Source organism: Melopsittacus undulatus, chromosome 2 (assembly GCF_012275295.1).
Source record: "Melopsittacus undulatus isolate bMelUnd1 chromosome 2, bMelUnd1.mat.Z, whole genome shotgun sequence".
Taxonomy (NCBI): domain Eukaryota; kingdom Metazoa; phylum Chordata; class Aves; order Psittaciformes; family Psittaculidae; genus Melopsittacus; species Melopsittacus undulatus.
This window is the reverse complement of record NC_047528.1, coordinates 12,881,615-12,893,712: the sequence shown is the minus strand read 5'-3', so window position 1 is coordinate 12,893,712 and position 12,098 is coordinate 12,881,615. Positions and strand designations below refer to the sequence as shown.

Sequence of the window (12,098 nt, the reverse complement as noted above, 5' to 3'; positions counted from 1 at the left end):
CATCGAGTCCACCAAGAGACTCAGCCCCCTGCCCACTAGTGGGATGGAGCTTGTGGCCACCCTGGCATGAAGCATGCCATTGCAAGTCTCATTTTGATAATGCCCCAAATCCAGATAAGCTTCATGCTTCCCTTTCAACATGTCTTTTTGGTAAGAATACAAAAGCAATGACCATCAACAAAAATAAATCACCGATGTTTTTCTTTCAGACAAGACTCTAATCCCTTCTAAGGGCACCCGAGAGCCATTAACAGTAATTTTAAATTAAATACACCCATGCTAAGTCTAACTAATCAGCCTCTCAAATTATCCTGGCAGAAAGATGTATTCCAATTACCAAAGTACTTTCAAGTGAATTAAGACTCCTTTCTGTACTGGCTGTGAAGGTCACTCAGTGTTCCCATGAATCCCCACATGTTTACATTAAAAAAGCACACCGTGATCTTTGGCAAAGGCACTTGCTCTAGGTTACTTCAGCTTTTGAGCTTGTTGCCATAAATACAATAGAAAAGTAGCCAACCATTGCAAAAGAAGCCAAGAATATCTTTCAATACTTTCTGTACATATCAATGATTAATCCAAATTACCGGGGAAAAGCTTTACAAATGTGAAATAAATTATTGAAAAGATCAAAGTGCAAACACCTTATTTACCATGTTTAGGATGTATAGAGTTTGTGTTTAGAAAGAATGGTAGGTTTCGAAGGAATGAATCATGGCCAGTTAATGAGAAAACGTTCCCAACTGGGACCTGAACCGACTTTGTAGCCTGCTCAGTCTACACCTGCATCATTTCCTTGGGTCACTGGAATTCCTGCTCTGTAGGAGCACATGGCTCCATTGGAGGAAGGGCTGGCATGGCTGCATCCCCCCACTCGCATCCTGCTTTCTCTCAGCCAAGTGCCCATTGTGGTACAACCACAGCTATTCCACAACTCACCTGCTTAACAGTCCATGTTGTACACTTCCCAAGTCATAAAAGCCTGCAGAGCAGTAGATTTGTTTTTTCAAACACATGAGACTTAAGCCACTGTCAGGTGACTTAATGCAACCAAGTAATGAAATCTGTCTTGACTCTTTCTGGTAAGAAACAGGTGTCTCATCTGTTGGGAGTTTTCAATTTGGTGATAACAAGGTAATGGCTATGTTAGTTTAACAGGAATTTGTCTTCTTATGTTTAAATGCTTACTGAAATGTCAAAATATAGCAAGCTGGAACATATGTTCCCCAGAAAGAGAGAAAAATCTTAGTTACTCCATTATGCCAAATAAAACGGCCCTACAGACAGGGGGAGAATGAGTGATGAGATCTATTTTAGGGTTTAGTCTAGACCCCAAACTAATCTGTGTTCACTTTGGTAGAGTAGAGGATTTGAAAGCCAAGGAGCCTGCATCCCCATGGGAAAGAGCAAAAAACTAATAGAAAAAACAACCATTTTATTTCAGATTTTTAACAAAACATGGGCTATCATTTTTAGTGAACTATCAAAATGCACATATTCTTCCATTTTCTCTATCCCTGCTCACTGTACAGAGCTGGGCACCTGTGGCACCTCATACCATGATTGCTTTCACGGTCCTTGACAGGAGCCAAGGTGACTCAAACCGTAACTCATGCCAGCTGCATATGGAGCTGTCACAGTGCTGGCTGACACGGTACAGGCGCAGGCTGACAGATCTACCTGTGTGACCCTGTGTGCCCAGGGCAGGCAGCCAGGTGTGTGGGAGCAGGACCTGTCCCCCCTGGTCCAATGCAGCAGTTTTGTGCACTGTCCAAGCCTGGCCATACAGGGAGAGGGTTTATCAGCTGGCTGGTGTTTCATCTTCTGGTTTAAAAATGTTACTTTGAGTTAATATCATAATCAAATCTGACTGGTTCAGGGGTATAAAAGCCTCTTGGGGTTTTGGAGACCCTTCAAGAGGAAGGCACCACCTCACAGCTCATCCTGATTCCGGCACAGCCAATGATAGAAAAAACTCCCTCCTGAGGGCTTGAAAAGCTGCAGGTCCCTGAGGCAAAAAGCCTTGGAGAAACACTGGGAAAGGGATGCAAGTAAAAGTTGGAGAAACCACTGCACTCATGATGCTTCCCTCACAGGCAGTGCTGTCGGAATCAGGTCACCAAGTCCCCCTCTGTGAGCCACCCACCCACTAATTTTCAGAGGCAAAGACATCATGTTTTGATATACCAGGGTTGTGTGCTTGTGACCTAACATCCAAAGCTGTCATTTTCTTTTCCCTCAAAAGCCACATCTTTGGAGAGCTCCATATGACCAGGACAGCAGATGATATACTACTGTTCAGTACTCGTACACATGCCAATTGCTCAACGTAAGGAGCAATGTCCTCTATGTAAAGCATTCTCATGGGTGAAACACCACTCAAAAATGCAGGAAAACAGAAAAAAAGTGTTATTATTTGGAAGAAAGAACCGGGCTGCACGAGAGCCCAAATCTAAAAATACTAAATAAATAATACTAAATACTAAAAATACTAAATAAACCACTTTGTGTAGAAAGGTTTTTATTTTGAAAATCAGGTTTTGGTTTTTTCTTTCAGATTTTGGAAATACAGTGTAAAGTACAGCATTGAATTATGTCTGCAAGTCAGCTTATGCACGTCATGGCAGTTATTTACATGTAGCTATATACAGAGTGCAGATAATTACTGAAACCACACTACAAAATAAACAGAGAGTTCAATAACATAATTTAGTAGGACTTTATTAAATATATATAGCTATTGATAGCATATATTTTACTATTAAAATACCATACAGTATCTAAAGTAACCCCTATAAACTCTAATACCTTCAAAGTTATCAGAAATATGATTGAAAACTGAAACTACCCATGTGCCCTGTTCAGCTGCTTTGCCCTTTGCTATGACAAAAACAGTGCTGAGATCATGCTGCTGTCTTTCAAGTCAGAACTTTAACAGTAATTCCCAGTATAACACTCACAAAAAGCTCAGATGCAGAGTAGCTTTCAGCTGACACCAGCACCATTCTCTATACTTAAAATTAACATGGGTAATCCAAAGGCTTATTAAATACTGCCACATACAGGACAAGAAAAACAATGCTATAATCTTCAGTGACTGAATTACAACAGTGAATTAGTAGCTGTTTGAATACCAAGCACCGTATTAAAGGAAAATGAAGCAAATGCCCAAAGCCCATGCAAAGTCTTATCCTAAAAACAGACCTCCCAACTTGTACCGAAAGAGGCGGATCAACAGTGATTTTAGCATGAGCAGTAACTGGAAGGGCTGCGGCTGTCAGGGCTGTATGACCACAAACAGTGAGACTGAACACTGCCTATAGCTTCATCCCTAGATGGTGTGATGAGTAATTTATATAAGGCACTCTGCTGAAAGAAAGAGTAGTGCCAAGCCATATCATATATGACCTCATTAACAGAATATGCCATTTAACTCATGGCGGATTCTGGCCAGCAAACCCTCATTATAAATTGTTAAAGGTCTGTCTGACTTCGCTAGAGCTTTCAGAGTTTCTGTCAGTGGCGAAGGTCCACCCCAGTTTAGAGGACCTGATCTCCTACTGGGATTACTCTTCTTGCTGCTCAATCCAAAATTGCACAAACTGCTGCCTTAGGAAAAGAAGTACAAAGAACAAAATGCTTTTTAGTTTCATTATTTATTCTGATGCAATCTTATTATGTAGAAAATAGACCAATGGAGAAATGTAACAAAAAAAATCCAATTGCTGCCATACAGTGCTTTTTTTGCTTTGCATTATTGTTCTGAACTGCTGAATTTTGCAACTTTTCCTCTCCAAACATGTCTTTCCTAAAGGCACATTACAATTCAAATCAATTACAGGCAAAGAATAAAGATTATCACCAGCAAACATATGAAAGGAAAATAAGTTACTATTACTATTATAGAATAGAGCTGGTCAGCAAATCTGTGCATTTGTTTTTTACAGAAATAATTGAACAATGAACTATACAGATTAGTTAGGGATGTAAGTGATAGTTTAATTTAAGAGTTTAAGTGATGGTTTAATTTAAGAGTTTTGTTACATATAACTCTAAATGCCAAAATATGGCAAGGACATTTTAATACTGAACTCATAGGGATTACACAAAAATATTTTTTCATCTTTATCGTCATTAATAAAAAGTGTGAATATAAAATATTATTATACTTTACATATTTATCATACAATATATCGGTCCTTCACACTATTAATTTGATTCATGTTGTGCTGCAACATGCATCAAAAGGTTTAACAAAATAAAAACATGGCTAATTACATAAGTTGTGGGTACAGAGTTACTTCCACAGGACAAACAGCAATCACAACATGTCATCTACCTTGAGTTCTACAGTGATATTTGGACAAAAACTGTTGCATCTTTTTAGGAAGGATAATAATAATAATTGAAAAATTGTGTAACCTTTGCTGGTAAAGTGAATTTGACTTTTGTAAAACCTAGTAAATCAGTACTATGAACTAATTTAGTTCAGCTTGCCTAATTTTCTGGTATGGAACTATCAAGATACTGTATCTTCATTTAAATGTTATGCAGATTTCTGTTCCTTTGCAATTATCAGAAGGGATTTTTGGTCAGGCCTGAGAGTATAATCATTAAATAAGCTTTGGTGTTGTGCTCTCCCCATTTCAGTCTTTGAGTACGTAGTACTTAACTTTCCAGTTAAATGTACAGCTTCTTGTAGAGATGAACTCTCTCTTAGAAAGTCAAGGAAGAGCTGGAGCATCCACAACCCAGCAGTGAGATTATACAGAAAGTGCTTGTTATGTACTGCAGAAAAGAGGAAAAAAAATACCTCATAAAATATTAAAAAAGAAGAAAATCCTACTCATTGAGAGTGTTTCACTGTGATTAAGAAGGGGCATAACCTTTTTCAGATCAAAATGCCAGTTTAAAGCTAAGCTGCTTCAAAATTATTTATGTGATCATCATGTTTTGTTCAGAAGAAGGGCATGAGACAGTGTAGAGTCTTACAGAGGAAAATACAGATGTTTTGTAAGCAGCAGAATGAATGGCATCCAGTTTTTATGAATTTGACTCTGCAATTCAATTTTGTGTCTAAAGTGAGATGAATGCATGGGAACATACAAAACACCTCCACAGGGACTCCTCCAGGTCTTTCTACAACCTTTCCCTCAGTAGGTACAGGCTCTGCTTAATCTGTAACTGAACTTTTCATTTTTACAAAGTTTTTAATGAACTTGGCATCTTTGAGTCCTCAGATCAGCTGGCTTCAAACTACAATATTGCAGAGTAGGCAGCAATACACACAGGCTGTGAGATGACCTAAGGTTAGTTTCCTCCTGCTTTTTATATCAGGCTAAAGCAATGCAAGAGCAAACATTTCCTATTTCACCATTCCTCAAGAATTTCACAACACTTAACTGCTCCCAAGAGGTATAAGAGGTCATCAGAGGATGTTCAACAGAGGTCAGTTTGACACTGGCCCTGGTGGAATAGATAGAAATTGGGATTCTTCCCTACACCACTGCATTTCTCTGCCCGGGTGAGCTCCCTCTCTGCTGCTTTTGCCTTCAGCAGCCCTTCTCCTGGGGAGTTCACCAGAGGGAAGCCTTTTGACAGCCTGCAATTTCTAGATTGTGAAATACAGCAAAACCACAACCAAAACCATGCCAATGGTCTCAGGGCAATATCAATTTCAGGCATAGCTTACACTAAGAAAACTTGGTTTGCCTTAAGACTAAGAAAGGCTCAATCTGGTGAGAAAAGACCTTCACTTCCTTTCACATTTGCTCTGGGCAAATTAGATGAGCACACATCTGCCTTCACTGCCTGTGACAATGGCTGGAACAACCCTTCATCACAATGCACTGAACACAGTCTTGTCTTAAAGTGAAGTGAAACAGGATTTGGGACTTAATGAAACTGTTTAGAGTGAAGAAAGAACCCAGATCACTCAGTCACTAATTCCAGGGGTCTGTCCTCAACTGCCTGTAGTCAGCCTTGTCCGGACTCCCCCTCTGAGAAAAAAAAATGCCAGAGGATTTCTGGGAGGATGCTCTTCCAGCCTCTCTCCTCTGATCACCACTCTAATTAGTGAGGAGAAGAATCCTGGAGGCTTTTGCCACCCGTCTGAATTCCAAAACAGAACGGCTCTACAGAAACTACACACTACATACAAGTAAAGAAGGCTCTGATGCGTTTAAGATAGAAAAAAAGGGGAAAAAAAGATAAAAAAAGAAAAAAAGAAAAAGAAAAAAAAGAAAAAGGAAAAAAAAATTCTAACTTAAACAAGAAAAAGTCTACAGAAAGATTACTGATGTTTTTAGTCCCAACAGAAGTTTAGCACTAATTCTGAAGAGTTACTAATATGGAGCTTAAATATCTTGCTTTTCAATCAGGCCTGGTACATAGCCAAGTAGCAGTACATGTTTTCCCTCAAGATGTGCAAGAAAGATGCTCATGACAGAGAAAACTGCTTCTGGTTTTGGGTTTTTTTTTTTTTAGTTTGGTTTGAGTTTTTTATTCTGTCAAAGGGGAGAAATCTGTCAAACAGTTTGACAAAAGTTGGGAGAAATAATACTAAATACTTTTATTGCTAGATGGAGCTTTCAGCATTCATAGCTTATAAAATTAGATACTTCACAGGCCATTTGTCTTATTTGCAATGGAAAAAGTTGAAAAAGGACTCAGCTACAGTTTATCTCTGGTTTCAAAACATATTGCTGTTTTTCACTGCTCACTTCACATGACTACCAGTCACTCCAGAGTCAGCATCTCCTTGTTTTCTACAGATGTTGTGCTGAGAGACAACAGGAATATCTTCCAGATTATGGGTATCATAGAAACAAAAGTTATTATTATGTATACCAATACAGAAAGAAGGGAATATATCTAAGAAGCGTTTGAAAGAAGCATTCATTAAAAATATCACATTTTGAATGACCATTTGCTGCTCAGGCAGCATATAAACTGATTTTATTATCAGCTGCATAAATTCTATACCTTATTGTAATCTCAATGACTAACAGAAGCTCAAACTTCTGGTTTATGGAAAACTCATTTCTAATTTGAAATGATTAGGACTAAATTTAGAATTCAGTATTCTAAGAGAGAATTCAGGTCACAGTAGAAGCATTACTGACATTATGGAAAAAAGAATACAATTTTCCATAATAAAAAAAACACAGATTGCAAGAAATGTCACAGAGTGCATCACCTCTAAATTTCACACTTCTGTGAGCAACATCCTAGGACCTGAAAGTCTGCCGCTAAATAGCAACTTTTTTGATTTTATTGCTCTGGTGTTCCTTACCCATAAAAGAAGAACAGAACAACCTTTTGCAAACAATGGAAGTTATTTAAACAGAGTACCGTCTTCAGTACAGAAACTGTTAACTGTTTCATTACATTCTGTTCCGTTGATAGGGAGCTGTGTAACTTGCAGCTGCATTGTTCTGAAGGAAATCTACCACTCAGCTAACGGGCTGATCCCATATCTGTGTCAGATAAAAATCATAATGCTTATTATTTGTTACCATGGATACCATGAAGATATTGCTGTCCACTAAAGATTACTAGAGGAAGACAACATAATTCTCAGGAACGAGCCCTGTTTTGCCTTCGTAAGTTGCTTTTAACCAGCCTGGTTCCACTGATGGATACACTGCAAAAAAACAGCCAGACAAAAAAACATATTTACAATTAATTAATGCTGTTAAACAATCCTATGCATGGTTCATAGATTTATTTAGATAGTATTTGTTTAAGAGAAATTGAAAAATCAGTGCAACAACTGAGAACTGAAAATGGCATTACACTCGCATTTTACGGATACAGTTCAGTTTTCATATATCTACTTTTCCTTTTTTTACATAATAAAGACAATGTAAAACTTTTCTTACCATTAGAAAATATTGCCCCCTGTGGGAAAGACAGCTCATGACTATGTTCAGCCTTACAGGAATACATGGCTTTTGCTTGTCTGGAAGAAAAAAAAATGCAGGTTTGCAATAAATGAGATAACAAGAAAAACATGTAAAGAAATTAAACTAAACCCAGGGAAGTGTAGGAAAAATCAGTCGCAGGATAGTAATGACTGGTTAGACAGTAGGTCAGAGGAGTAGAATCATAGCAGAAACTAACTCCAAGCTTACTGGGGTTAACAAACATGTTATTGCAGAAAAGAGACCAACATTCTACTTAGAATTTTAAGCAAAAATATGATTTATAACTTTTAAAACTATTCATTCATTCTAGTTGAAGCTGTAACTCAAATGAGTACTGAACTCAGCACATTGCTTGAAGTGAGTGATGGACTACCTGGAGACCATTTAAAAGTGACTTGTGACAAAATATAGTTCATCATTCTACAGAAGAAAATCATACATAGAAGATAAATATGAGACAAAAAGGAGTAACCTGTTCTCCAGGATGTCTGCAAAAAGGACCTTGAACAGCTTTAAATTGCAGCAAGGGAGATGTAAATTGAGTGGCTTGGTTTCAGTGGGTTTCAGCTTCAGACACCTGAATTTAGATGTCTTTAAGTAAACTACATCCCTAGCCCCATGGACACCCCAGGCCTGGCTTCTGCTATGGTAGACGCGTATTTGAGTGCAACGAATGGCTCACCAGGTTCCACGGCCTATGGAGAAACCTTCCACAAATAAGTAATATCTGACATGAAGACACCTAAGACAGGTAAGTTTATATCTCAATCGGTAGCTGGAAGACCCCTCTATTGGTTAGAACAGTGAAGCACCGGAAGTGCCAAGCATTGGAGAATTCCTGAATTGGAGAATTCTTGAATTGAAGAATTCCTATTACTAAAAATTCATTCAGAAAACAAAGCAGCACTACACAGATATAGATAAAAGTCATAAATTAGATTAGTAACACTGCCACATCACAAGCATTAGCATAAGATGTCTATTTTATTTTGTGTATCACTGATGGGGCCATGGCACTTCACTTTCAGAGTTCCATGCCTCCCTGGGGAGGTTAAGCAGGGATGGATTTCCTAAAGGGAGCAGAAAGCATCCCTCTACCCTGGCCTCATTCCCTGGTCCCAGTCAGTACTGCACACCATCATTATCTTTATCTTCATTAAATCTTTAAAAGGGTGTGAAAATGTCTGAACATATTCTAAAAATTTGTATGTGTGAGCTTTCCAGAAATGTTTTCTCCCTCTGAAGAAAAAGCTTTTCTTGTGTTTCTCTGAAGCTGATTTATGAGTAGACCAAACGGCATGTTCTGCCTTCACCATAAGTGAGCAACTGACTCATCAAGGGCTCTACTTTCAGGCTGAGACTTCCAGAGGAGGTCAAGAATTTTGAGTTGTGTCCACAGTATTCAAAGGTAACTTATTCTCAGGATGCTGAAAATAATTTCTGACTCTTAGTACTGTCATTCTGGATACATCTCCACTGCTAACTAGAACAACATGAGCACTGGACTCCTGTATGTCTACTTCACTTAAATGTTAGCTTGCTTTCTGGCTGGTGTGGGCTGCTCTGTGCAGCACTTTTCCAAGACAGCTCTTTCGTGCCTACTGTTACAAAGAATTTGCCATCTACAGTCGACAAGTGTGAAGATAATACATACACATTTATACATAATAATCTATAGAATATATACTAAAATATACAGAGGGAGATTAGATGGCTTTACCAAAAGTAATTTATAAACTAGAATTGCTCAAGATCATTTTTCCTCAAAGTCAATACAACAAAGAATGATACAGGTGTTCTAATTATACTGACCCAGACTGGAAAAACAGCTATTTGCTGTTTTGGTGGGTTGACCTTGGCTGGACACCAGGTGCCCACCAAAGCCTATTACTGCCCTCCTCAACCAGACAGAGGAGAGAAAAACGTGATGAAAGGCTTGTGGGTCAAGATAAAGGCAGGGAGAGATCAGTCACCAGTTGCTATTGTGGGCAAAAACCAGGCACGACTTGGGGAAATTAGTTTAATTTATTACCAATGAAATCAAAGTAGGGTAATGAGAACTAAAACCAAATCTGAAAAACACCTTCCTCCCACCCCTTCCTTCTTCCTGGGCTTCACTTCTCCTTCCCTGAGTGGTGCAGGCGGATAGGGAAATGGGAGCTGTGGACAGTTCATCACACATTGTCACTGCTGCTCCTTCCTCCTCAGTGGAGGACTCCTCATACACTTCCCCTGCTCCAGAGTTCCTCCCACAGGAGACAGTCTTTCATGAACTCATCCAATGTGAGTCCCTCCCATATGCTGCAGTTCTTCATGAACTGCTGCAGTGTGGGTTCCTTCCATGGGGTGCAGTCTTTCCAGAACAGACTGCTCTAGCTTGGGTCCCTTCCATGGGTGCAGTCCTTCAGGAACAGGCTGCTCCACCGCCAGTCCTCCACGGGGTCACAAGTCCTGCAGCAAACCTGCTCCATGTGTGTTCCTCTCTCCACAGGGCCACAAGTCCTGTCAAAAGCCTGCTCCAGCACAGGCTTCTCATGCAGTAACAGCCTCCTTTGGGCATTCCCCTGCTGTGGCACGGGGCTCTATCCAGGCTGCAGGTGGATATCTGGTCCACCATGGACCTCCATGTGCTGCAGGGGTACAGCCTGCCTCACCATGGGCTGCACAGGAATCTCTGCTCCAGCACCTGCAGCACCTCCTCCTCCTTCTGTACGCTGGTGTCTGCAAGGATATTTCTCTCATATATACTCACTCTCTTCTGCCTGCTGTTGCATAGCAGTTTTTCCTCCTTAATTAACTGTGTTATCCCAGAGGCGCTACCACTATCACTGATGGGTTCAGCCTTGGCCAGTGGTGGGTCCATCTTGGATCTGGCTGGCATTGGCTCTATCAGACATGAGGAAGCTTCTAGCAGCTTCTCACAGAAGCAGCCCCTGTAGCCTCACTGCTACCAAAACCTTCCCACGCAAACCCAATACACATGTGTGGTGTATTTTAATCGTGTATTTTACACACATAAAACTGGAGAGTAACTGTTAACAATGAGTACAGTTGCAATAAATATAAGGTAATTGGTAATGAATTTACTAAAGAACAGGGATGATTTTGAACCAGATTAATGTGTAGAACCTCATTACTTAGTGGCATGACTATCAAGCCAGTTTCCCATGTTAAGAATGGGACATCTGAATAATACCATGACAAAAGACATTTAAGGCAGTAATAAAACAGAACAGCAATATTTAAATGTGATGCAGAATTATTTATTCTTGAAATATGGCATGTTGTTTTTAGTGCCCCTAGAAAAAGTTAGGAAAATAAATGCCATTTTATCCTATATTCTCTTATGTCTACTAACATCTTCCAATTTTACCTGATCCAAGTGTGTTTACCTTAAAATTAAAAAGAAGGTAAGAAAACATGGACTCTACTTTGGTCAGTTCTAGAAAGAAAAAGCTTCCCAGCATTTGATATTTAGACAGATATATACACATGTACAAAGATGTCAGTTTCTCAGAAGCTCATGAATTACAAGATCCTTCCCATTACCTCGCTCCTGATACAGAATAATTACATCTCAATGTTACCTACAAACTGTGTGTGGTAAGGTAATGAGAGACAGATTCTAAGAATATTTACTCATAATTCTCCAGCAATTTTCAAGCTCCTGGTTATTGCCTCCACACTTGATCTGATTACTTAAGTTTTCATAATAGTTATTACTTCAACCCTGCCCAGCTAGAAACATTAAAATTGAAAAGGGGTTGCAGGTTCTTGGGCATATCTGTATTGCGTGTGTGTGATTATCAAAATGGATATTCTTACTTGCAGTGTTAATACTGTCCTCCCTGCAAACAAGGCTGTTTCTGAAAAGGCATGTGATAACATCACCATCATTTAGTATGGCTGTCTTAATATGAGGCTAACAATCTGAGAAAAGTGTGATTCATGTTGTTCAGTGTAGAGAGAAAAAAACAACTTCAGAAAATGGTAACCACATTTCCTAGAAGTTCCTTCTTTCCATGACTTTATTGACTAAGATTCCAGATGAGAAAAATGCATTTTACCTCTTCCTGCTTTTTATTACATTTTTTTTAGCCCATAATGATAGACCTATACTAGCAGCCGAGGGATGAGATCATAAATTATTTTGCTTGTCTACATGCAGTC

General features: G+C 39.2%; 1 protein-coding gene across 1 annotated transcript in view; it reads right to left on the bottom strand.

The window, feature by feature from the left end:
- Positions 1 to 6,287: 6,287 nt before the first annotated feature.
- The window catches only part of ARHGAP42 (Rho GTPase activating protein 42), a 154,851-nt gene continuing 149,040 nt past the window's right edge, over positions 6,288 to 12,098 (bottom strand). Inside the window, exons 23-24 of the mRNA XM_005149713.3 lie at positions 7,884 to 7,963; positions 6,288 to 7,645 (exon numbers count right to left, since the gene is read on the bottom strand). Coding sequence (XP_005149770.1) covers positions 7,557 to 7,645; positions 7,884 to 7,963 — 169 coding nt within the window. The 3' untranslated portion in view covers positions 6,288 to 7,556. The remainder of the gene's footprint in view (positions 7,646 to 7,883; positions 7,964 to 12,098) is intronic.